Consider the following 27,710-nt stretch of genomic DNA (forward strand, 5'->3'; position numbering starts at 1 on the left):
TAACTGGTCCAAAATTGAGATTCTTAAAGGCGGGGGGGACACACCAAACAAAGCCAAAACCCGATTCCATCCACTGCTTCCAGTTACTGCTTGATAACGCTGTGAGTGCTGTACACGATGCCTTCGGCCCGAACACGCTCAAGTATTGGTCCGTAAACATTCTTTGTCAATGGCACAACCATACCTTTGGCATCTATTTCACCTGAGATAAAGGTAGGAAAAAATAATACGTTAAATGCTATACTGGGTTTACCTGGCAAAGCTTTGGCAGCGGTGGGGGCTGTGGGTCAGCCTCTGTGAGCCTGTCTTGCCTGTGACAATAACTGGGAGCGATCTCCCCGTCTTTATCTCAACCCACGAGCTTTGTCATCGTATTTTCTCCCCCTGTCCTGCTGAGGAGGGGGAGAGAGCAGCTGTGTGGGCACCTGGCAGCCAGCCACAGTCAACGCACCACAAGTAAAAAATATCAATTTGTAATGATATACATTTTAATTTTTATATTCAGATTTATCAACTTTGTCATTATGTTCTCACACAGCAGCTGAACAGGGAAAAAAGATTGAAATAGTAGTAGAATCATAGAATCATCTGGGCCAGAAGGGACCCTCAAAGGTCATCTAGTCCGACCCCCCCCACAGTCAGCGGGGACAATATACAATAGTATACAAAGCTTGAATTTAATTCCTAGAGCTGTGAAACTGTGAGTAAATGAAAAGCATCTAAACTTCAAAAGTCTGGGTTTTGTTTTTTAAACTACAAAAAAGACCCCCCAAAAAATCCCTAAGCCCCAAGTTTTTGCTCATTTCAATTAGCCGGGAGAAGAATGAACTTCTAAAGGTTAAGAGCAAGCAAGCGGAAATCACACTATTTACTTAAACACAGTGATGACCAGGCAGAGTCTGGCTGTTTATATATACACACACAACGTGATCAGGTAATATGCCCCAAGCCTCAAATTTGATCAATCCAGAAAGGAGCAGTGGAAGTCACCAGATTGTTCAGCACAGGTATATTTTAGCCTGGTTCACTGTGGTATAATCAATTGTAATTTACCATACCAAAGGTCCCCTCTACAACACTTAAGTGAAACACTTAAGATAAATTATTAAAAATCTCTACAGATTAAGTAGTTAAGAAGAGTAACTGAGACATCCAAAAACATAGATTAAAAATTCCTGTAAAGACGACAGGAAAAGATTGATTAAATTAAAAAAAAATTTAAAAAAAAATATATAATATGTTTTTACATTTCAGAGACACTACACATCTGCTTCCTACAGGCAGGAAGACCCAGAATGATGAAATACTGTTGCTGGAGCCTGAACAGTCACTTACCATCCAGAACCATCTTAGCAGCAATGGCCGTGGGGTATCCTACTGTTTTAGCCATCGCAGAATATCCTTTGTTATCGCCATAGACAACCAAATCAATAAATTTGTTTTCCAAATGACCAGAAGGATGCCTGAGACCTATTTCATTTCTCATAACAATCATATCTCTCTCTCCAGTGCCTAGGAGAAAAGCACAAAAACTATTCATTACTTGTATTTCAGTCATAACAAGATGAGGTTCCTGAGGAGCAAGGCACCGTGCATACAGAGCATATGTATCAGGGAAGTGACTTACGACAGGAACTATTAGTGAGGACAGAATATTAAGATGAAACTAAAAACGTAACAGGGAAAGAAAAGGATAAATTGAAGGAGTACAGAAAATCACAAGACATTAAAAAACCTAACATGAAGTTTTTTTTAATGGAGGTGAACAAACTAATCTAATTAAGACTGATAAGAGATACTGCCTTGTTCCACTCAAAGCCATGAAAAAGAAGAATTTCTCACGTACCAAAGGGCAGCTTCATCTCCATGTGCTTTGCAAGAGCCCCCACAATGGAATCTGCTGCTGGAACTGGTTCATCTCCCAGTAGACCTAGCCTGGAGGAAGAAATGAGACATCATTGCCTATTGACAGCTTAGCCTCAGTTTTGCAATTTCCAGCTTGTTCAGAATACCAGTTTAACAGTCTCAACATGAACCAAAAGGAACAGATTTGCAATCTTTCTTTTTTTTAAAAAAAAACTTAAAAAAAAAAAAAAATCACTGGAAAATCTTACCATTCCACTGCCTCCAGCTGACTTTTGTCCTTTCCCAGTTTGTTAAATACAGCTTCTTTCAGAACATGGTACTCAGCAGGTGGCTTAATTCCAACCAGTTTGCACATGAGCTCTTTCTGTATTAAAAGAAAAGGAAAAAAAATTTCCTTGAGGCCTGACATCTGTTCCCACTCCTTTTCAGCCAAGGTTTTGAGAACCCACTGCTCCACTAAACTCAGTTAATACCCAGGACTTCTGAGAAGATGGGTTGTGCGTACAGGGAAAGGGAAATAGTTCGAGATTTTTAATTGCAACAAGTGAGAATAGGGGTCATTTTGTCCTCAAACACTTTATACCCCACCACACAACTGCTTCCTTCTATTTCTCAGTCTTATCCCTTCCTCTGGCAGTGAAGAAAGAACATAAACAAGGAACACTGGGAGGAAGTCAGGGTGAAAGAGAAGCCACCTGGAGACAGCCAGAGAGTCAGGAACTTAAGGATATCTTTCAGCTGGTCTAGAAATGGAGAACATCCCTTTCAAAAGGAAGAAAACAGACTGATGAGATGAACAAGGCTCTGGAATTCCTGGGAATATATCATCCAAAAGCTTTCTGAAGATTTTAAGGTGTATCTGAAGGCCATTTTGTGCCCTCTAGGTGCTAATTATTGCTTGCTTCATTCACAGCAAGATGGATGATAAATGGAACTATGAACAAGATACCCAGCAAACAAGAACTGCACATCCTGTTCAGAAGCTCAGGTCAGTCTGTCTCCTTTTCATCCCAGGCAGAGCAGATAAAGGGAAAGTACTGAGATGTAACGATGTTGCTGAGACAAGGTTTGCCGTGAGATTAATGAATTTATAGTTATTTTCACAGCTTAGACGACACTGTATACTTATTCATTGAGGCTAGAAGGCCTGGACATTCTAGCCGTCTTTGCAAAGACAACTTGAAGATATCAACCCTAAAACTGAAAGTGAACAAAAATCATCTCAAAAAATAAAAGTAACTCTGACACGGCACCCCAAAAACTCCTGGAGCTTGGGAAGATGAGCAGTGGTGTATGTTAGTCGGAGACAAGCAAGACTGGGCCTCTTCACCTCATGCTTTCTTGTTTTTGAGAACACTCAAGACATTCTTAACTTGAAATAACAGCATCATCAGAAAAATACTGTGCTCTCCTCAGACCATCATACAGCACAAGTCTTCTTCCAGATCAATGCTGATAAAAGCACAAGGAAGGAAATAGGAGACAGACAGGAATTTTGTTCATCTGAGTCATAAACAAAGTTAGTATCTCAGGGGTTTGCAAAATGGAAGAAAAAACTTCTCACAAGACAGAGAGACAGACCTGATAAATAATAAGCTGTTTGTCAATTTGGCTGTCTTTACATCATACCAAAATATGAAATTTCCTGTTTTGCCCACAGAGACAACCAAAACTTTGATTGTCAAATGTAACAGCAGCACATCATAGGAGTCATACCTTGGCTGAAATTAAGACAAAGTGAGGCATCAGTAAGCAAGACAGAAAAGCAGCATAACAAAAGAAAAGAAAAGCTTGTATAGAGTTTTAACATAAAAAAAATTCTAATATACTCATTTACACATGATCTCTTATTTCTTGATCCCCTAAAAAACTATTTTACACTGAAGATCATAGGCCAGTACCAATATGAACACAATACGCAAAGTCACAGCACTGAGGGCTGAATTCTGATTCTGAATTCTGACTCTGAATCTCCCTGGGGAACCTGTTCCAGCACTGTATTACATTCCTGCTGAAGAAAATCTTCCTAATTTCCAGGAACAAAAAGTGGAGAAGACCAGGATGCAATGCATGATTCCAATCACTAAGCACATCCAAGCTTACCAATAAGAAAAACATTAATAAAAAAGAGGAAAGAAGGCAGAGTAATCAGAGTAACTCACCCAGGTTAGAGGTGGCATGGTTGAGCTTAGCAAAGGATAAGGATCTGGGTTAATTAATCCTAGTTTTACAAAGCCTCTCATAGTCTTAGAGTATCCCTGAAATAAAAGAATAACATGGTTAAAAGTAATAATCACTTGAAACTGAGGTGAATATTTCTCCTTGGTTTGAGTGTAGTGGTGGACACAACCATGGTAGTGTTGAGCATTATTCCCATGGGAAGGCAGTCACAATAGCACGATGCCAATGGAGTCACTGCTACAGAGCGGTACCTTCCCCAGTCCTTCTCCACCCCTCCCCCTACTTTTTCAATACCCTCGTTAATGACTTATTACTATTCTGCCATCAATACTTCCATTACAAGTAGTGTTGGTTGATGAGATCAAAGGGTTAGGCTGGCCAGCAGCAGTTCAAACTCCAGCAGGTCATTACAGAGTTGGATCAGCTGGCTGGTCCCTAAACTCAGCTCACCCCAGTTTTACACCAGTGTGATTATACAGACATCAGATAAACTGATTTTAAAGATAAGAATCCTGTGTGTTTGTATCTTTCCACCAGGAATATCAGAGAGACAACCAGGACAGCAGTGGAATGGTATTTAAAAGGAACTGCAAAGGCTGCAATAGACTGCATGATAAGAAACTCCCAACTGGTTTCTGCTCTTTTTGGTTTGTATCCCATTAACATTCCCACACAGCTGCTAGATACCTGAAAACAGTTACATGCAAGTGACTAGTAACACTGTAAAAAAGCAGAATGGTGAAAATAAAGCACCCTGAAAGAGGGCTAAGAATAATTAGGAGCCACCTCCACCAGCACTAGGTTATCAGCTCAGATGGCCTTGCAGCAAGATCCTTCTGTGACACCTCTTTTAAAACTGACTCTGCCAGCTACCTGAAGTTAATCTAGAAAAGGCACCCTGAGGAGCTGTCAGCCTCGGGACTGAACAGAGTGCTTTCTGCTCTGCGACACAGCAGCACCTGCAAAGGGCCAGCATCCTCTTCTGCCCTGCTCAGCGTTGGGCACGTAGGTACCACACAGGCAGAGGCACGGCAAGCTCTTCCATGCAACCCTACCAACATCACCCCAACCCAAAGGAACAGACCTGCTTTGGGGGTTAAGAAAACAGCGGTAACCAGAGAAACATCATTCTGCAGCACACTGATAACAACTCTTCGTGTCACCCTGACATCTTTGCTGTTCCTTGTGCTAACACTTGCACAAAAGAAGAAAATTTTACCAGGCACCAAATGGAAGTGGAGATACTGTCATATTAAGACTTCATGACGAGACAGATGCCTTCCACATATTTTTAGCTTCTGAACAAGAAATCGTATCTAGACTGACACAAAGAGAGCTATTGCAATTTGTAACTCTTATTCCCTGACACTGGCCTTCCATCTTCTTTTGCTAAGCAAGCCTTCCTCCTTCCCAGAAATAAGGAAAAAATTGTGTGGTATTGCAACAGAGGAATTGAGAAGGAACGGACACACGCATTCCTCAAGCCACATACAAAACAACAATAATTTAAACCTTGACATAAACCCTAACTCTATAGATGTATCACAACATCCATAAAAGCGTTTTCAAACCTTCAATATTGTTTCTTTTTCAAACCTTCAATATGGTTTTAGGTTTATTCCTTCTCAATGTATTTTGACCAACAAAATAATTAAAAAAGAAATCTGAAAGAAAAAATACTATGTTTTCGTTCTGCTTTGTGCACCTAACAAACAAAAGGAAAAGAGTCTATCAGTTAGAAGGAAAATACATTTATCTCTTAATGTTTCAGTTAACTGACCAAAATGTTAGAGCTGCTCAAATTCAAGATTTCCAGTTACTTAATGAAAAACTCTCTGTTTGATGGAAAACCATAATTTTCTGTAAGATTTTTACAGTATGTTTTCCATATGAATATAAGCAACAAACTGTAAACTCAAATTTTATCAACTTTAAGAGAATAGATAAAATCTTAAAAATACGTAACAGCAACACACATCACACAAACCCATCAGATTTATTTTTTTTAAATCTTCTACGGATCTGACACCAAATACAGACTCAGAGAAAAAAAGAAACACAGACACAGACTACACAAGCCAACTGACCAGCTGTCAAAACCAAGTAAAACTATTTTTTTGGTTTGCAACAAATACCTATTAAATAAACCAGGTAAAGCTAGATTAAAAAAAATGAGAAGTGATTTCAGTTATCTCTCAGTTGGGATAGTGAAGAGCTCATAAGTAGCAAGTATAGAGTTATAAAAGGCTGACTTTTAAATACACAGTTTTCTTGAAATGACAGCATTCATCTGTTGAGGAAAACAATAAATAACAACATCAACAACTACTTACTTTGTATCTTAAGGTGCCTCTCAACAAAGTGCGAGCTGTCTGAATACCATACGGCTCAGCATATTTTGTACTGTCTCTGTTAGGAAAACCTTCGAGATTTAATCCTGGGAAAAAATCCATCGGAGTAACAGAATCAAGTAATGCTCCTCCAGCTGGAATATTGATAATCTAAATTTTGTGAAAGAACAGGAATATTATCTCGGTGCAGTGTTATTTATTTTACAACAGAAAAGATGAAAAATGCACAAAATAGGAACAATATGCTTAGTGTTTCTGGTTCAAACAAAGGTGCAATCTAAATAAAGCAGTTGCACGAGGCATTTAAGCGTATCCTGTGATGGAGGAGCACGCACTATGTCAGCCATTACTAATCAAAGGGCTAAAACAACCCACATCCTTCTCACACACACTGTTAATTCCCGCTGCACTTACAGTAAAGTGGCAGGTTCTTATTTCACTTACATTAGTGGAGTTTTGGAGCACCTCCCCAAACTACACCAGTGTGAAGGGAGATTCTGCTCCCTGCTTTTGGTCAATATTTTTACTCTTTTTTTTTTTATGGGGAAGAGGAGAAGGCAAATGTAAAGAGAACAATGGGGTTTTTTTCCTTTTTTTTTTTTTTAAGATTAAAATAAATCAGGTGCTATCACACTGATAAAAAATTGCTGCCCATATGTATCTTTACTTGCAGCTACAAAGCACAGAGAGAATGCACCGTTGAAGGCAAAAAAAAATAAGGTTGACTAGTTCTATTATCACTCCCAACCAAAGCCTTGAACCCGGCTTCCTTCAAGCAGCTGATGCAGAGATCTTCTCTGCAGCATCAATACAAACTCATTTGGTGACTTCTGAGAGAAGGGGCAAGGTTTCCATTTAGAAGAAAGACTAAAGCAGCGAAGTCTGCAGCAACACTGAAATATCTTATTGTGTTTGTCAGGCAAGACACCAGAGTGGAAGAATCCTGCACAACAGTCAAAGACAGCTAAGGATTTAGCGGCAAGGAGGGAAAATCGCACAATTTACTGACAAGCTTGTATAGTGTTCTTGTAGTGAATCATTCATATGCGTGATCTAATTTTTCCTAGCAATGGGTGAACCAGGTCAGAATTAAATCAGAAACATTTCCACATTCTCCAAGAGACCCTTTCTTTCTTTTTAAATAATTATCCAATGTACAGTCCCTGAATTTCCCCTTTCTTACTGCAATAAGAACACTAGAGCACCAAAATGTCATCATAAAACATCTCAAAAGAGTTCTCCATTTTGCAGATCAAAAAGTTTAGATAATTAGCTAAACTTTACAGTGGTTATACAAGGCAGTCTCCTTGACATTTGAAGAGCCCCTGCTCAGTAACTACTCTGAGCAAGTGGGAGTGATCGAATAGATAGGACTGGAAAGCAGAAATGTGATAATGGTTTGCGATAGCTTTGTACAAATCAGTTATAATCTTTCCATAAAACAGATGCAGTGACATTTGCTAGGTTAAGTCTACTCTAATGACTCCTGCACAAACAGCAAAACAGAGCTTATATAAAACACATCAGAAAGCACTGTACACTTTCACAAAATCCACTCAGTGGGTTACTGGTATTACAGATTGCACCAAAAGAAAAAGAAATCAAGAGTTCCATACTTGCACAGTGTATAGCAGATTTAAGCCGTTTGGTTTACAAACATGACTACAGAAAAGCAAGTAGAAGGATGCACTCTCACTTTGTTTCACAGAGCCACAGACAGGGCAATTAAGTGGCAAAAGCAACACACAATAGGAATGGAAGCTGAACCCAGAACACCAACCTCAATCCAGTGCTTTAGTCATTAGAACATGCTCCTTAGTTGCAATCAGTTTCCATATAGTAAGAATTAAGCTGGCAGCAGCCAGGCACCATCACCCTCCAAACACAGGATTAAGTGATGTACTCAACTTGCTTAGGCAACTGACTGTCACTGGCTTGAAAGTAAGCGCAGCACCTTACAAATCCCCCTTCCCTCCTTAGCCCAACCCCCTTCGCCATCACCTTTCTTGTCTGACTTTAAATGGAAACGTTAAGATTACTTCACCTCTCCATTTTTCAAATACGTAGCAGACTGAACTGTATTCAGCAACACTCCTTGTGGGCTCCAGCTGAACTTGTATCTCAGAGGATTGTCAGAGTGCTCTGGAGCTGGTAGGCCACCGCAGAAAGAAGTGTAGGATATGACCTGTCAGATTTATCCACAGGAAAGAAACAAGGAAGATAAGACAGACCAGTTTGCAAACAGTACAGAGCAACCCTGCAGAATCCCCATTAGTTCCTAAACTTTCTGTTGACGTTATCTCCCAAATGGACCAAATCAGAAGATCTACAGTGGACAGGGGAAACCAAAAGAATTTCATCAAACAACAGTGTCAAGCTGTCACACTGCAGGCACTGTCTGTAAAGAAGAGGAGACCAAAAAAAAACACTGGGCAAAGCCATCTTAGTTGATGGTCTCACCAATTTGATTAGTTGGCACCAAATTCCAACAATCTAGAAAAGTACGGTGTCCGGAGTCTGTTACACATCAGTGACATACCCAAGAACTGGGTGGTGTTAAAGGAACAACTTTACTCATAAAATCTTGGCAGAACTATGCACTGCCTGTCAATCTTACCGTAGCACCAACTTCTTTTGCCTTGTCAATACATTCCATCGCCAACATATGGTCAAGACCAGGATCCAAACCCATTTCACTTATAACTGTAATACCAGCAGCCTCTATGCTGAAAACAACAGAAATGCAGATATGTCAGAATATTCACTGATACTGGCCTTTTACTGAGGAAATCTGTTTAACAAGGGCCCAGTGAATTTTCCCCAACACAGTAAGTTCTGGGCTTGTGGAAAAAAACTGGCAAGCACATGTTAAAACCTGAACAGTTACAATTGTCTATGAGTCATTCTAGCCTTGGTTTCTCTTATTTTGCTGCAACTTCTAGGGGCTGGAGGAAAAAAGAAATTCCTACCAGGTACTCCATATCCACATTCTCCTGGACAGCACTATAATGCAGGAAGGTAGCAACGCAGAGGACAGCACAGAGCTCGTCATAATTGCCCTAAAGAGCTCCTGTAGGGGAGAGATTGAAAAGCCCACTTTCCCAAATCACAAACATTTGGTTTTGATTTTTTAAGCTGCCTACACTCTCAGAGCAGCTCACTTACCACCACAAACTGAGGTGATTTGTTTTATTTTCAAAATCACTTTGTGTTTTGACAGATATCTTTTTTTTTTGTCTTTTTTTGAAAGCATAATGATATGTGTGTGTCACAGCAAGAAGGGGAGGAGGGGCCCCTAAACCTCCCTCATTGCCTGCAACTCTGGTTCCCTACTTGTCTAGCTTTCTCTGTTTTCTCTTTTGTAGAGACACAGCATGTACAATTCTCTTCTCATTCACTTGAATTCACTTCAGAGTTTCCATTACTGTGACCAAAAAAGCACCTAGATGAAGCTCCATGCCCAAAACAACTTCCGGCCATATAATAAGTAGGACAACAGAAACATTAAAATAGTCAGAACTGTCACCAATTTGAGACTAATATAGTGGGCCTGTTCAAAAGACAGTGGCATGAAGGAGGGTATTCTGTAGATACAATAAGCCAAAAATGAGTTTTTATTAGGGGAATGTGAAGGATGACAAATGAGCTTGCTGTCACTGGTAGAACAGGACAGCCCAGCTGCTCAGTTTGAATATCAGCCCAGCTCAAGCATCCTAACAGGTTTGAGGAGAGAGGGGAAGCACATGGAATAAGATGGGGCACATGGAGAACAGTACATTCCAGCATATAGAGCACTAGTCTGACCAGACTAGGGGTATGAACTCATTTCTCCACTCTGCCACAGCCTTCACATGCAACTTTGGGGAAAGGTACTTAGTCCTCCATCACAGAAAGGGAAGAAGAAAGCAAGCAGAAAAAAGTAATTCACAGTAAGCATTGCAGGTGTAATGGACTGCAAAATATTCAGACAATGCACTAAAGAAGGAAGCAACACCAGGGAGATGCTACTGTCATACCTACCTCTCCTGGAGTTCTTTCATAGCTGGTGTTAAGTAGCTGGCTGTTACCAAGTTGACTTTGTTGTCAATACACTTCTTAGCAACCAGAGGATGTGCTGAATAAGGCAGCAAACTACAAATGAAGGAGAATTATGCAACATCAAAATCCAGCCAGTTACTTACGCTGTTACTGGAAAGACACTCACAAATGTTTTTTGTATGCCTACAAAAAAGTTCAAGTAAATGCAACAGCCACACCTGCCTTGCCCTGAGCAGTTTCATACCTACACAAGTGCAATGCCACCCTGTCAGAAGAGCATTGTTGGATGCACTCAGAACAGGGCGCAGGACAATAGGGGAGTCATTCTTTAGACAGCATCTTTTGTCACACTTCTCTTTGTAAAAAACAAACCACTCACCTCTTTTCAAGGCCACCTTCTAAACAGGCATGCTGGGGGTTTAGAAGATGCAAAACTGTAAAACCATCCTTGAGAAAGCTTGCGTTACAATGATCCTGCTGAAGCGTTTTGTGAAAAGCATGCTCCACACAGAAAGGAAACAACACTCATGACAACCAGGGCAAGAGGGACAAAATGGCAAGGACTATGAAGGCATTTCCTCCCCCATTTCAATACCTGGAAAGACATCTTTCTTAATGGGATATTTAGGGGAAATGACCAAGATGTCAGAACTTTGCCTGCTCTTGCAAACGTGCAAATTTGATACCCTAACACTAAGAAGGCTGTCCACAAAATTGGTGAACACTTCTAAAGAGATGGTGCAGTCAAAGCCCCTTTGAAAGCCCTGTTGTCCTGCTGAGAAGGCAGTGGCCAGTTGTAACTACTTACATACACAAATATGACCCCAGTTCCTGGGCATTAGAAAAAAAGTTACCATGTTGATTTAGGTCAGTGAACTAGGAGAAAGAAGCAGCATGACTTCAGGTTGAGTCTATCATGTTTTACACAGAACTCTGACCTGATCACAAGGTCATGATTCTTCACCAAAGAGGACAGCTTTTCCTCGTGCTTGATGACATCCATATGAACTGAAGTAACATTGCTGTATTTTTTCATCAGTTGTTCAAGTTGTTCCTTCATGACAGATGCTGTTTTAAAAGTAAAACACACCGTTACGTAAAGATGAAGAAAAGTCCAAAGCACTCCCATGTATAATTGTGCTTTACACACACCTGCTTCCTCCCAAAGAGAAACAGTTGTATGGATGTCTTTCTTCACTAAACAGTTGAAGAGAAATCAGGCATAAAGCACCTTACTTGTCCTAACATAGTCAATTTTATTACGAATTGCCAGTGTCAAGCCATAGCAGCTAGAACTCAAAAACAAGAACTTACAAAGAATACTTACTCTCAGACGTGAAGAACAACTCACTGTTAAAATTGTGTAATGAGAAGTTGTAACCAGCTTGTAACTAACTTGTAACTTCATTAATGGACTTAAAATTAACAAAACTTTTGACTGCAGTTTTCCGGTCAGCACACTAGGTCAACAAAAATTATTTATGCAAAACTAGAAGTCATCTCCCTTTTTTCCACTCTATGAAGAAGTAGGTCTAGAACATGAGATAAAGGACTGTTAAACCTATCTTTCTGCAGTAGGACACCCCAGAACTCAGTGGCTCGCTTGCGTCATGTGCACGTGTCCTCCTGGCATGGTTTTCTACAGCAGCACTGTCTATGTTTGCCCGGTAACTGAGCATACACATGGTGGGAAAACAGATAAACTAAACAGAAAGAACATCTAAGTGTTTTTTAGAGAGAGGGGATAAACGTCTGCTGAATGTATTATAGGCTATGTGGGGTTGTGATCCACTCCAAAAGCATACTCCCATGTCTTTAACTCTGACCCCTCACAAAAACCTTTGGCAAGGTATATTCTATGTTTAAAAAAACACAGATACTGGGAGGTTCAGCCTTTGATATCTCAGATGAACACCTGTCACTCTTTGGTAAACGCCAAAATGTACTGAAAAAGATATTACAAATTTTCAAAGAACAAGTGACCAAACCAGTGACAGAAGGATAAAAGCAGATTCTTTTGGAATCCTTAGAAATGCACTGTTGTCTTGGATCTAGAAGCAGATCAACTAAAGAAAGTGTTTGAGGGTGAAGAATGCAAATAAGTCACAGAAGAGGGGCGCTTGGATGTGTATGTTCAGGCTCAAGAAAATTTCGGAGAAAGATCACAAGAAAGCGGCAAGAGCTGTAATAAACACTTCTATTGATATAGGAGACTACTGCCATCAGCACTTACCAGTATAAGGAAAGCGGAACTGAAAGAGAGATCCGGGTTAAAGCAACCAGTATTAACCACATCTGACTGCCAGTGAATCAGTTTCCTGTCCCGGCTCACCATGCTGCCAGCACAAGGACGGCAATGGAAACACAGCCAGGAGAAAGGAGTGGGCAATGAAGGCAGCAGGTAGGGCACAGGCTTATGGAGAACTAAAATCATCTGTGTCTCTAACTTAGGGCCTTATTTCCTTATGGCTTTTCCAAAGTCAGTGGGAAATAAACATTGCCAGAGGGTGATTCTCTCTACCCTAATAATCAACCTGTGCTGAGAGAAAAGAGCTGGGCAAAATCATCTACAAATTCAAACCAAAAAAAGTTGATAACATGAAGGTTTCCCAATTAAGATTCTCGTCATTTGAATTTCAAGTGGTGTAGCCTAACAGTAAGGAATCAAATGTGGCACTGCTATGTGCATTTTATGCTTTCTTCATCTACCTATCTGCTGTCAAACATTAGACAAGTAACTTCCTTATGTCTCTTTGCTTATGAGTCCTTTTGTGTGTGTGCTGTAGAAACTGGACACCCAGATAAGCTACCCAGATAAGAGGGACCTCCTGTGTTTGCACAGTGCTTGGGAAAACAGATCTTCCAGTTCACCTGGTTTCCCTTTCTGCAGGGACTAGATGCAGCCTCTGTACTGATGAGGGGATGGACACTGCACATTGCTGCAATCCTTCCCTCTTCACCGCACCAGGCAGTGCTAATAACGAGGGTGCGGCTTTCTTAGAGTTCTCCTCTTCTTCCTAGGAAATTTTTTCCATGGGTTTAAAAGTACTATGGTTATCACTGCAAAGCACAGCAAAAGCAGCCAAGTATGAAAATAGCATGAGGGGGAAAAAAACAAACCAAAGCAACAACAACAAAAATCAACAGAAATACAACGGTAAGTTTTAAAGGAAACCACCTCCCAGAAAAGTTTCTTTCAGGCACCACAGCCTAGGTTTTAAAGCTGAAATCACAGAATGAGGGTGCAGTCAACATCAAGAGTACAGAAAGGTGTTTTTGAGATGCCCAGCCTGAAATATGCTACAGATAAAACCAAAACAGAAAAATAAACAAGCACGTGGGGCTGATGGCAAGGTCAGGGTCTGAAGGTTTACCGCCACAGTACTGGTTATAACAATAACAGAGGCTTCACTCGTACAGATGTCTATAAAAACAATTTCATCTTCTTGTTGTATGAGGCTGAACACCCATCCCAGCACCAACAGAAGTCACTGACTAGCTACAAAACCAATCCCAAGCCTAAAGCAGGTTAGAAGAAAAATACTTCTAGTTTCCCTACAGGTTACACATGCAAACAGCAAACTTTTAATGTGGCTATGTCATTTTCAAATTGATTGTATAAACTCCAAATGCTCAGAAAGCTATAAAATCTTTTTCTGTTGTGCGTAATAACAAAGATTTTTCTTTATCTGTTCTCAGAACCAGATCCATTTATTACTTATAAGAAATGTTCTGCCACACTAGCAGGTTTAAATTAGACAATTTTTCAATGAAAAGCAAGTGAAGTCTTACATACCAACTGTGATGCCTATGTTGGAATCTCTAGTGAGATATTCAAGTACAGGGCCAGAAACGTAGCCAGATCCCAGTAACAAAACCCTCTTCTTACTACCCATCTTCAGTGACTGAGCGCGTTCCCTAGGAGGTGTTACAGGCAAAATTAAAAATAAGTATGTTTCCGTAAGTATGTTTCCGTAAGTCTACAAACCAAGAGCTGTATTCATACCAAGAGCTAAGTTCCTGGCTATCCAACCAAGGACTGGGCAATCACTGTCTAGTACTGCTTCCATTATTCTGCTGCATACCTTCTAGTTTCTTTCCTCTAATATAAACAAGATCAAATCCATCAACTTCTCCACTGATTCTCCAGTTGCTACTGGTTGTTCAACAAATTCTCCCCAGCTGTCATTAGATTTTTCCCAATGGCCAAATTACTAGAACCTGATCATTTGAGGACCACCAAGCTGTCTCTGTCATGCTGGGCTGTCAGAAAGGGATTCCAGGCTCTGCCTTCCTCCCTTTACATCACAGGCAACTGTTAAAGTACACAAAACCATGCTGGTGAAAGCGTATTTTAGGTAATTTATACTGGGTTCATATTAGTCCATCATAGGAACATGATAGTCCATAAAAGTAAAAAAAAAAAAAAAAAAAAGCCAATGGCCAATTAAGAAATCCTGTTTACAGACAAGAAAACCATCACAGAGTGCTTCAGCCAAGCTTCTACTACTCTCCTACACAAATTTAAGTAGCTCTCCATATAAAACTTTCCATATAAAAGGTATTCACACCAGATTTTGCATTTCTGTTTGCCAACCAGAATAATAGAGTTCAGCAGTTGTTTAAGTATGCTCTCAAAAATGTATAAATTATAGTAGGAAAACTTCATTTTAGTAATTTAGAATTATTTTTCCTTTTAGCTTAAATTTGCATTAAGTTGTAAAATTAGGATTGTAAAACTGTTTATCTAAAGTATTATTACTATGCAGATAAAAACTATTTAGCAAACAAATAAAGTATTTCTTAAAGCACTTTTTATTGCTTAAGAAAAGGAGTTAATTGCCCTATCTTTTAACCAAGTTAATGGAGAATGAGGTTTGGCTTTTCTTAGCCCACATCCTGAAAACAAATTTCAATAATTAGGTAGGATCTTCAAAGATACAGACTTATGGGAAACTTCATAAGCATATAAGTAAGTTCCTCAATTTCCCCTTTATCTACTGAGAGTTTACACGGGCATATAGTGCACTGTGGAGTATGCCACAGAAAGAATCCTGACCTCTAGCTGATGAGCTCATGTCCGCTTTTCTTAAAGCTATTGTCCTTAGAAGAGGACTAACCATATATCTACTAAATAATGTTTGTTTCAGGCCTTTCTGAGGCTGACATGGCATCCAAAAGTCAATTTTCAGTTGTGTTTTTTCAGTTCAAAAATGGCCATAATAACGAAGGATGGTGTTGCAGCCAGCCAGAGCAGTACCTAACAGCATGACAAGAATGGTGTTGCATGACCTAAAACATGGCATGAAGTACCCGAGTACATTTGGGGGAACAAGGCCTCAAACAATAGCATAGAAAGACTACCCTGAGTGAAGAAAGTTAAATCAATACCAAACGCATCTATATCATCTGTCTAAAGAAAATTTGTTACGGAGACAGCCTCTTGAGGTGGTCTAACAAACAGTACACAACTAAAATCACTGTGAGCTGCCGTCTTTGAGGGGCAAACAGCGTGTTACATTGGGTAGAAAACACACCTATAGCTCATCATGCACAAGTTCATAACTAGAACTCCCAAAGTTCCCAAAGGAAATCGGAGAAGTTCGGCATGCAAAAGTCAATACGTTATGCTTTCAGCGCACACTGCATGCAGTGCTTGTGCTCAGACCAATTTCAACTTTTATAGGATGTACAGTGCGGCTGGTGCTGACCATGAACGTGAAGCCAGAGGTACCCACTTATTGTCAATTTTTTTCATAGGTAAACAATAGGTGTTTGTTAACAATAGGGAGCAAGGGGAAGGGAAGGGATTCCCAGGTTATTTATATTTTTGTTAGCTTAATCCACTCAATGCTACTTCTTTCACATCACCACTGGCTGGTAACTACTGATACAGGGTATGGATGAAGTGGTAGCCAAAGCTGTAGCTAGAGGAGCGTAATGAAAAGTCTGAGAGTCTCACAGAGGCAGCCACAGAACAATGCTATGCAGCACAGCACTTGAGCCATACTAGACGAAACTAGATTCAAGGTATATTGGAGAGCCTTTTCCTTTCAGCTGTTCCTTTCAAAGGACTGGATGTTATAGCCATTTTAAAAGGGCAAGGAGTAATGGAATAATATTGGCATGTGGCTGTTTTTTGCCTCTGATAGAATCATCTTCATAATGTGAGAAAGAGAGACCACTTTCTCAGCTTCAGTATAAGCTACTAACAACACATGTTAAAGATTTAGGTAACGTGCATCAAGAAAGAAGAAAATCATCAATCTAGGAGGCATTTAGACACAGTACAAGATAGCAGTATAAATGCAAAAGGGGAGATAGAATGCAGACAAGTTTTTTTTAAAATCCTTAACCAAGTAAACTTTAAGAACTTATTCATTACCTGCTCTCCCTCAGTTTCTGGATATATTCATACTTAGCTGTCAGTGAGCCATTGGATGCAATCACTGCCTGGAAATACATGAAACAAATTTTGAGGGTTTTTTGTACCTGTACGTTTTAAAGCAGAGGAAGACAAGCAGAGTGCCAAACTGCAAAACTTACGTCTCGAACAACAGATGAGTAATTCTGGCTTTCAAGAGGTTCTGAGCCTTCTGACACCAGCTGTGGAGATAAGTTATTTGAAATCAGGCCATTTTATTTCCCATAAATTTTTTTTCAGAGTAAAACACCAAGATTTTAAGCAACATTTAAATGCATGCAACGATACCAATATTTTGTATATCAGAGATTCTCCTGGCCCTGATTGGTGTCATTTGACTTTTATGAAAATATAGGAATTCAAACAGAAGTCTGATTGTGAGTTATTGTTGAGTGCCCCAAGAAACTCAGATTTAGACATCTACTGCAGGGTCCAGGAGCAATGAACTACCTGCCAGAGCCTGATTCCTGCCTACAGAAAGTGTTCCTCACAAATTCCTAAGACACCCAGGTCACTAATGTCTCATTCACATGTCGCTTTTTGAAGGTATTGCCTCAAGACTTAGAAAGCTTTTTTATATTTTTTTTTTTTTAGTACAAAGTCAGTTATGTTCTACAGCAGATTCGTTTTGAATGTATACAGGAGACCAGAAAAGCAACAAACAAGCAGACTAAAGTCCGAGCCTTTTACCTTCTCGTTGGACACATAAGACCTTACCATCTCTTCAATATAAGGGAAAAGCATGTCCCCAAAGTACTCTGTTGCTTCTATAGGGAGCTGTGCTGGCAGATTGTCAATAGAACACATCAGAATCCCCGAGCCTTCGACGCTGAAAGAGAGAACATAGCTCTTCTGAACTACTTCTCCTTGGTACCTGAGAGACAGCACCTTTCAGGAATGTTTTAAATGTATGATTTTTCAATAGAATGTTTTACTGTACAAATTACAGAGGAAAGCAATAAAAATGAAAGGTTCTCCCACCTGTCATGAATAATATGCTGGTCAGCATCATACATACAAAATGGACTGTCAATTGTTGTACACTCCGTCATAAATTCTATAGATCCTCCCGTGTCTGCTGAAATGTCACATATTGCCAGAAGTCTAAAGTGATTAAATAAAAAAGAGAAAGGAATAGAGCATCACCAAAATTACTAAGGAGCATACATATTAGAGATCACAAGTGAACTAGAAATAAAAGAAACACAAGAAAATCTATCATCAGACTTGTGGTTTCATTCATCTTAACCAGTTTACAAGTCAACACAACACAAACAATGACCTCCAGGAACATAATGGAAATCTGGCCCTACTGTAGTCGTAAGATTTCCACTCACATCAACTGGATGTGTATTTCATGTGTAACTTCTCAAAGACCAGGACAATCCACTCATCCATCATTTTTTCTCTGTATTCCATGTACTTCCAACACCTCCCATTCATTATCCGCCTACCAGTTCTCCTGAGTTGTCCCTGGGCAGTCCTGCACTAGAATAACTTCATCATCATAAAGGGAAACGTAAAGGGGTGGCTGCCTCCTTTCAGTTCACAGGCAGCTGGCACAGGTGAAGCATTCGTTAGCCTAACTCACAATCTCTGGCTCCACTCCAGGTTAACACTTAAATTCTTTATTTGTCATGTGAGAGAAAGGTAGGTGTCAAGAGTGGGCAAAGAAGAGACAAAGACCTGCTTCCTCGGCAGGATACACTGTCATATCCTCTCCAAATCTGTCCCCAGGCCAGTCTCCCAGAGAATTATTACAAAGGGTTATTAGAGAAAGGGTGGCTCCCACCGACACTGAAAGGAGACCAACCCTGGGTTTCCACCCCGTGTTCCATCCTTCACAGAATCACAGAATCACAGAATCTTAGTGGTTGGAAGGGACCTTTGAGATCATCGAGTCCAACCACATTAAAAAAAAAAAAACAAAAACACACAAACAAACAAAAAAACACAACACAAAACCAAACAAACAACAACACCCCCCCCCAAAAAAAAAAAAAAAAAAAAAAAAAAAAGCAGCATCCATCAACTAAACCCCACACACAACACCCCACCACAAACCAACAATCCCGGGCACTAGAGCATGCCCTGAAGAGCCACGTCTACACGTTTCTTAAATACCTCCAGGGATGGTGACTCCACCACCTCCCTGGGCAGGCTGTTCCAGTGCTTGACCACTCTCTCAGTAAAGTAATTCTTCCTAATATCTAATCTAAACCTCCCTTGCCGCAGCTTCATACCATTTCCTCTGGTCCTGTCGTTATTCCCTTGGGAGAAGAGGCCAACCCCCGCCTCTCTACAGTTTCCTTTCAGGTAGTTGTAGAGGGCCATGAGGTCTCCCCTCAGCCTCCTCTTCTCCAAACTAAACATGCCCAGTTCCCTCAGCCTCTCCTCATAGGACTTGTTCTCCAGACCCCTCACCAGCTTGGTGGCTCTCCTCTGGACACGCTCCAGCACTTCAATGTCTTTCCTGTAGTGAGGGGCCCAAAACTGAACACAGTACTCGAGGTGAGGCCTCACCAGTGCCGAGTACAGAGGCACGATGACTTCCCTGCTCCTGCTGGCCACGCTATTCCTGATACAGGCCAGGATGCCGTTGGCCTTCTTGGCTGCCTGGGCACACTGCTGGCTCATGTTAAGCCGGCTGTCCACTAACACTCCCAGGTCCTTTTCTGCCGGGCAGCTTTCCAGCCACTCTTCCCCAAGCCTGTAGCGTTGCTTGGGGTTGTTGTGGCTGAAATGCAGAACCCGGCACTTGGCCTTATTAAACCTCATCCCATTGGCCTTGGCCCATTGGTCCAACCTGTCCAGGTCCCTCTGTAGAGCCTGCCGACCCTCAAGCAGATCAACACTCCCACCTAGCTTGGTGTCATCCGCAAACTTACTGAGGGTGCACTCAATCCCCTTATCTAGATCATCAATGAAGATATTGAACAAGACTGGCCCCAAAACTGAGCCCTGAGGGACACCACTGATGACCGGCCGCCAACCAGATTTTGCTCCATTAATCACAACTCGCTGAGCACGGCCATCCAGCCAGTTTTTTATCCAGCGGAGGGTACACTTGTCTATGCCATGATTCTCCAGTTTCTCCAGGAGAATGCCGTGAGGGACGGTGTCAAAGGCCTTACCAAAGTCCAGGTAGACAACATCCACAGCCTTCCCCTCATCGAGAAAGCGGGTCACATGGTCATAGAAAGAGATCAAGTTGGTCAGGCAGGACCTCCCTCTCATAAACCCATGCTGGCTGGCCCTGATCCCTCGGCTGCCCTGCACGTGCCTTGAGAGCTCACTCAGGATGATCCTCTCCATGATCTTTCCCGGTACCGAGGTCAGGCTGACAGGCCTGTAGTTTCCCGGATCCTCCTTCCGGCCCTTCTTGTAGATGGGCGTCACATTGGCCACCCTCCAGTCATCTGGCACCTCTCCTGTTGATCAGGATTGTTGATAAATAATGGAGAGAGGCTTGGTGAGCTCTCTTGCCAGCTCCCTGAGAACCTTTGGGTGAATGCCATCCGGCCCCATAGACTTATGCGTGTCCAGGTGCATAAGCAAATCATTAACTACTTCCTCATGGATTACAGGGGAGTTGTTCTGTTCTCCATTCTTATCTTCCAGCCCAAGAAGCTGAACTCCCTGGGGGTAGCTGGTCTGACTATTAAAGACAGAGGTAAAGAAGGCATTAAGTATCTCAGCCTTCTCCTCATCCTTGGTTGCAAGGTTTCCCCCCGCATCCAGTAAGGGATGGACATTCTCTGTCACTCTCTTTTTGTTGATGTATTTATAGAAACTTTTTTTGTTGTCCCTTATATTAATGGCCAGGTTGAGTTCTAGCTGGGCTTTTGCCTTCCTGATTTTTTCTCTGTATGACCTAACACAATCTCTGTACTCCTCCCGAGTTGCCTGTCCCCTCTTCCAAAGGTGGTAAACCTTCCTTTTTTCCTTAAGTCCCATCAAGAGCTCTTTGTTCATCCAGGCCGGCCATTTTCCCCGCCCTTTAATTTTGCGCCTCATGGGGACAGCCTGCTCCTGGGCCTTTAGGATTTCCCTCTTGAAGAGCGTCCAGCCTTCCTGGGCTCCTTTGTCTCTCAGGACTACCTCCCACGGGACTCTCCCAACCAGGGTTCTGAACAGGTTAAAGTCTGCCCACCGGAAGTCCAAGATGGAGGTTTTGTTAATCCCCTTCCTTACCTCACTATGAATGGAAAACTTAACCATTTCATGATCACTAAGCCCAAGACTGTCTCCGACCTCCACGTCCCCAACTAGCCCTTCTTTATTTGTGAACAGTAGGTCTAGCAAGGCACCTCCCCTGGTAGGCTTACCTACCATTTGTGTCAGGAAGTTATCCTCCATACACTCGAGGAACCTCCTAGCCTGCCTGCTCTCTGCTGTGTTATATTTCCAGCAGATGTCTGGTAAGTTGAAGTCCCCAACTAGAACAAGGGCTGGCGTTTGCGAGACTGCAGCCAGCCGCTTATAGAATACCTCATCAACCTGCTCATCCTGGTTGGGTGGTCTATAGCAGACTCCCAGCACAAAATCACCTTTGTTAGCCTTCCCTTTCACCCTTACCCATAAACACTCCACTTCTTCATCACTGGAGTCTATCTCTATAGAGTCAAACAACTCCCTAATGTACAGAGCCACACACCCCCCCCTCCTTCCTTGCCTATTCCTTCTGAAGAGCTTATAGCCACTTATTGCAGCATTCCAGTCATGACCATCGTCCCACCACGTTTCCGTGATGGCAACTATGTCATAGTTGTCCTGCCGCACCATGGCTTCCAGCTCATCCTGTTTGTTGCCCATGCTACGTGCATTGGCGTAGATGCACTTGACCTGGGCTACTGATTTCACCCCCATCTTTGGCCCTTGACACTCAGGTTCATTACCAGCAGGCCTGGTTTTATCCCCATCCCCCTTAACTTTCGGCTATTCAGGCTTAATCCTTAAAGCTATTCAGGCTTGTGAAGCATTCCCACTACCTGCTGCAGAAATCAGAGCTGCTAAGAAACAGTTATTAAACTTGTACAAGCCAAATTGCAGGGCAGGAAGAACTTAACCAACAAACTCTGCTCAGGCGGAAAAACTTCTAGCAATAATGGTGCAGTAGGTACGTTTCCCAGCTGTCACACTGTTTGTACTGGATTCTGTACAAAGATCAATGGCAGAAAGACAGCCAATACCTGCCAGTCATTTGTACCGTGATGTTTTCAAAACCTCCAAACAGTGAAAATGAGGACAGACTGAGGGAGCTGGGGTTGTTTAGCTTGGAGAAAAGGAGGCTCCGGGGAGACCTCATAGCGGCCTTCCAGTACCTGAGGGGGGCCTACAGGAAGGCTGGGGAGGGTCTGTTTACAAAGGCCTGCAGCGACAGGACGAGGGGCAATGGTTTTAAGCTGGAGAAGGGGAGATTTAGATTGGATATTAGGAAAAAATTCTTTACCATGAGGGTGGTGGAACACTGGAACAGGTTGCCCAGGGAGGTGGTTGAGGCCCCTTCCCTTGAGATATTCAAGGTGAAGCTCGACGAGGCCCTGGGCAACCTGGTCTAGTTGGGGGTGTCCCTGCTGACTGCGGGGAGGTCGGACTAGATGACCTTTGGAGGTCCCTTCCGGCCTGGACCAATCTATGAATCTATGAAAATAAGACTGCAAAGCTCAGAAGAACGAGAGCAGAATCAATGGGGCATTTTGCAACATGCAAGAGGAACAACATAAGAAACAGAAACATTTGGTAGATACTGTGGTGAAACTGCCTAACGTTATGACATAATCATGGTGCTGCAGAATTGTTATGAGCAAACTGAAGTGTCTTACTTGTGTGGTAACACAGGACAGCCCTCTGTTGCACCACCAGGAGATCTAACTGGCACCAGCAGGTTCTGAGCATCCTGTCGACTCAACAAGCGAGGAGTATGTTGTTCCCAGTATATGCCATTAATTAAACAAGTTGTGTAGGGTGCAATCTGCAAAGAAAGTTACAGATGCCTCATGTTCTCATCTAGTACTTTAAGAAGCTGAAAGCACCTGGTCTGGTGTTTTAAATGAATGCTCTCTCAATTGACAGATACGCAAAGGTTTAGTAACTACCAACACTCTGCAGAAAATCTTTCATAAAAGAACAGAAGAGATGCTCACATCAGTGTTAAAGCGAGAAGTGTAAAGTTCTGGATGTTTATCATAGTCTACTGGATCATACAGTCCATCACGTTTCCTTACAAGATGATGGTGACGACTTAACACTGTCCCATAGACTTTTCTGAGGTCTGAGGTTAAAAATAAAATAAAACAAACAAAAAAAAATTAGCTGTTCTACTTGGACAGAAAGGATTACAGTGTTTTCAATCACTTTATTGCCACAGCATACCTCCAGATCTAGAAACTTCCTTTAACTCATGTGGTTCCACAAACTCACATGGGAGGGCATTGAACATTTCTTGAGCACCCTGTAAACCAAGAAGTAGGATTCAGAATGAGCAGAAAATATAAAGGTAGTGTAACACTGCTCATTTGGTGTGTGAAAATAAATATAAAAACACACACAACTTGACAGTCCTGCCAGAGAGCATCTTCAGAGATGTACAAACTGTTTCACACATACCCCCGCTTACCCAAAACAAAGCTGTTTGGGCTCTATGCACAAAGAATTTACATCATTCCCCATTGCTGCATATGCCTCACCCACAATCCAACTCCTGGTTTATATTTCTAATAGCAGAGCTGGGACACCTTAACTCAGCCACAATACATGGTTTTGCTGCCACTCTGGGGAGCAGCTTCTCTTTAGGGAAGACCCCTGAAGCCACTCCTCATCAACCAGGTTGTTCTAAAGCCCACGAACTTCAAGATGACTTTTCCAACAAGCTGCGATCACAGAACACAGGCCTTTCAGACATGCCATCCTTTTGCCCAGAAAGCACACATTTACATAGGCAGCGATTTCACTTCATAGCTGGAGCCTAGTTAACTGATCTTTATTGCCAAAACCAGGGGTAAGCCTTTTCCCTATGTGGTAGGAAATAGCTCTGAAGTCCAGCACTTGTAAGCCAAGTCGATGTGATCAAAACAGGTATAAAAACTCAGCACATATTAGAAAAAATAATTATTTCCCCCATACTTTAATGGGGTGATTCAACATACCTTGTGAGCCCAGAATCAACAGAGGGGAGAGAGGGAGAGAAATTATGCACGTAGGAAAGGAGAGAGGAGCAGTAAGACTCATCTCATTTTTCATGGTAAGAAGTTAGCGTGGTCAGCCTTGTCAGGCATGATCTCATCTTAAAGGCATTAGTTTAGGGCACCTAAAATTCATACTGGCAAAGGAAAACCTGAAGTCAAAGCAAACAAAATGAACACATCGACCCATTTCACCTGCTAAGTATCAAATGCCAAGAAGTTCTATTAAAAATAATATAGAATTTCATCTTGAAGACAGAATTCTTACCTTAGAAACATTACCAGTGCCTGTAAACACAAATGTTAAGGGCCCAACTGATTTTGGCATCAATCCCAGTGAAATTTCATACCCAGCATCTCGTACTGCTTGCACAGCCTGACTGCTATTCCTGTAGTTATGTGCCATCCCAATGTGCTGTAAGCAAAGACACAGAACCATCAAGTTATTTGCCATATTCAAATACAGATAATTAGCAGATGCCCGAATGTCATTTTGCTAAAGAAAAATGCATACATGTATACTCTTACCATGAAGGGAGTGTGATGTCCCAGGGCTAAAAATCGTAATCCCAATCCATGTAGAATGTTGATCATTCCTATTGTTAAAAAAAAAAAAAAGAAAGAAAGAAAGATCAGACCATCAGTGTTAATTCTGAATATGCACAGTTAGAAACTGCAGAGACTGAATGATGTCTAAAGCCTTCCTGGATATTTTTGCCTGTGTTTCAATATTAATACTTTACTTCTAAAGAAAGTCTAGATAAAACCAGGGAAGGAGAAACTCAATAGCAGTCCATGACCTTAAACCTGCTCTTGGCCCACATTATGCATTTCAGCACTATTTAATACTTGGATATCCTTTTATGAGATGCATCCACATCACCAGATTCCAAAGATGCAGATAATAAAGACAGTCTCCTGAAGAAAAAGAGCTGAAGTTCAGTAGAAAGGAATGAGAACCATGCCTCACAGAAATCAGTGCAAATGGGTAACAGTGACAAACAGATGTTCAAACTTGCAGGACTGACAGCAACCATTTCTTTCAAAAGCCTGTTCCGTTCATCTCTTGATATTTAGTCTGCCTCAGATTAGTTGAATAGACAAATGGGACTTCAAGACAACATAAAATAGTAGATTTGCGAGGAATCCACAGGACTATTTGAAATGTAGTCTCATCAAAAGTAGGGAGCACAAAACAGAATGGAAAAAAGCTCTTAAAAGCAGGAGTTAAAAATGCAGTTAAAAATGCATTGGAAGCCTCAACTTTCAGGAAATGCAGATAACCAGAAGTATTACAAGTTACTTGTTGCAAGCCTGCCTTTACTTTATGCACTATACCTGCTACACCAGCCCACTTTCCAAAGGCCACAACTCGCATTCCTTTATGATCAACCATTTTTTCATAGTCAAACAGTCGAATTTCCTGAAAATACATAGCAAACTGAGTATTAAAATTTTCAGTGAATGCAGTCAGTGGCATGTTGCTCTCCTAGGAACTACCTTTTCATATGCCTTTGTCATCCTTCATGATAGAGGCTGATGGGCACATATGAGAAAGGCAAATCATTCCTAACAAGATTTAAGTGTAAAAATAGAAACCTAAAGGATGCATTAAATTCTTGTTTTAAAGAGTCTCTACACTGCCCGTGCACTCTTGGCACAGAGCTCTCCAACCTGCCAGTCCAGCTGCTGCTGGCCCATTCACGTCCTCTGCCAAGAGGCTGCTCGTTTCTGGGTGAAAAGGCTGCATCCCTCTGTGATGACCAACAAGTGCTCAGGCTTAACGACTTTCCAACAAGCCTTCGTGCTCACGCAGCGTGAACCTCTCTTGAGCACACCACGCTCACAACTCAGCTGTCTTACGCACATAAACACAGTAGCACCGCAAGCATGAGATCCTCTGAGCACGAAACACTCAGCGCCAGGAAAGGAGACTGAAAACAGTCCTCATTAGCTACCTACAAATATGCATGCTGAAAGAACCACACTAGGCAGCAAGCTTTCGATCACACTTCAGCATTAAGTTCAGCTTCCACCCCATGCTAACAGCCAATTGCCTTCACTATGACACTATTTACCTGTCTTAGAATCTCATCCAAAAGGGACATGTTTGCCTCTTGGGCTTTAATAGTGTGAGAGAAGAAGGCATAGTTCTTTTTAGGGATCAATTTGTCCTCTGGAGGTCTCTTTACACCTATTATCAGAGAAGCCTCGGAAATATCTTCTTGAATAATGCCACCTGCTTTGACGTAATCCTATGAAAGAGAAAAATCAAAGTAAATTTTTCTGGGTGTTTTTTCATATTCAGATCTCAGCACATAAGCAACTAGAAGAGAGGACAAATAGATAATTCTACAAAGCAGAAACAAGTTACTGCATGTGACATTCATAAACCTCTTTATCAAAAGGGGTATCAAATATCAAACTGAGTTTCCATGCTAATATCCTATTATACAATTATGTGTTAATAAAATCCTTCATCTTAAATTCACAGACTACAAAAAGTATATTTTACTGCGTTTGAAGTATCTCATAGTATTACAATAATGAACAGTCCTTTGTAATGTGTTGAAATACTTGGAATTAAATTTAGACAAATCTGACAAATTAATCTGAAGACTGTTGACATGTGATTTCATAAAATTGTATAAGACTAAGTCCAGGCTGAAGAGCAACTTCTAAAAGAATGTTTTTCCATATCAAAATTTGTTTTTGTTCTCCCTTATCTCAAAAGCATATTAAAATTCCAGCTTTCAATATTGTAGTTGTGTACTTAATGTGATCTGTACCTTGAAGAAAACCAGCACTGTGCCTAAATTAAAAGGTGACATGTGAAAGTGATCACTAATTCCCTACTTACGTTTCAATTTTTAACTGTTGGCTCAGATACCTTAGAGCAGAGTATTACTGCTGCTACAAGAACTGTAAAAGCTCTCAGTTCTGAAGGTCACAGCATTAAAGAAGAAAAACCCTCTCTCCTCATTTTACATGGGGAATGGGATTGACGTAGGAATAGGATTCACCAGATTCGTCCTTCCTCTTTTTAAAAAAAAATATGCTTATTTTCTAGAGTGGTGCCTCCATGCAAACAGAACATAAAAACACCAATGTTAAATGAATTACCAAGTTTCTACTTTAAATGCACCTAGAATTTCTTCAGAGACAAATGAAAGGGCAAGAAATGAATAAAAACAACTCCAAAAACCCATCAGTGTGCCAACATTACATTAAAAGGCTAAACAAACTACTCCTTATTCTCTCCACTAGAGCACAATGACTCCTAATTTAACAAGAAAATTAATAACATGATTTCTCATATATATCCTTTGAACATTATTCATATGTTCATATTGTTCATATGTTCATATTATTATTACTATGGTTAATAACTGAACTATGGTTTTGCTTATCTAACTCAACTTGGGACCTTACCTTTTCATGGAAGGCCCTCCGGTTTGACGGCTGCACCAAGACCTTGTATCCCATCTGTGTCAATTCCTTAACATGCTTTGGTGCCAGAGGTGCTCTTCTTTCCCATGCGTTAACATCTTCTCTCCTGATTGCCAGCACAGACTTACGATGATGCCAACGCTTAGCCTGATGGAACGCACACCTACCATTTGTGTGACTAAAGGCTCGGAGCATGGTAAAGCCTGATGGCAGCAA

At 41.3% G+C, this 27,710-nt stretch overlaps 1 protein-coding gene across 1 annotated transcript; it reads right to left on the bottom strand.

The window, feature by feature from the left end:
- Nucleotides 1-83: 83 nt before the first annotated feature.
- On the bottom strand, nt 84-27,689 carry AASS (aminoadipate-semialdehyde synthase). Its single transcript, XM_074168021.1, has 23 exons — nt 27,477-27,689; nt 26,123-26,299; nt 25,383-25,467; nt 24,573-24,640; nt 24,313-24,459; nt 23,236-23,314; nt 23,007-23,134; nt 22,686-22,834; nt 17,842-17,964; nt 17,578-17,689; nt 16,983-17,042; nt 16,822-16,889; nt 14,233-14,354; nt 11,375-11,504; nt 10,419-10,529; nt 9,016-9,124; nt 8,443-8,583; nt 6,381-6,548; nt 4,029-4,124; nt 2,115-2,230; nt 1,847-1,935; nt 1,336-1,512; nt 84-202 (listed from the first exon to the last, which is right to left on the bottom strand). The coding sequence occupies exons 1-23, from the start codon at nt 27,687-27,689 to the stop codon at nt 84-86; spliced, it is 2,787 nt and encodes a 928-aa protein (XP_074024122.1).
- Between the last annotated feature and the right edge of the window lie 21 nt (nt 27,690-27,710).

The sequence above is a fragment of the Numenius arquata genome, chromosome 2, assembly GCF_964106895.1.
Source record: "Numenius arquata chromosome 2, bNumArq3.hap1.1, whole genome shotgun sequence".
NCBI classification, from domain to species: Eukaryota; Metazoa; Chordata; class Aves; order Charadriiformes; family Scolopacidae; genus Numenius; species Numenius arquata.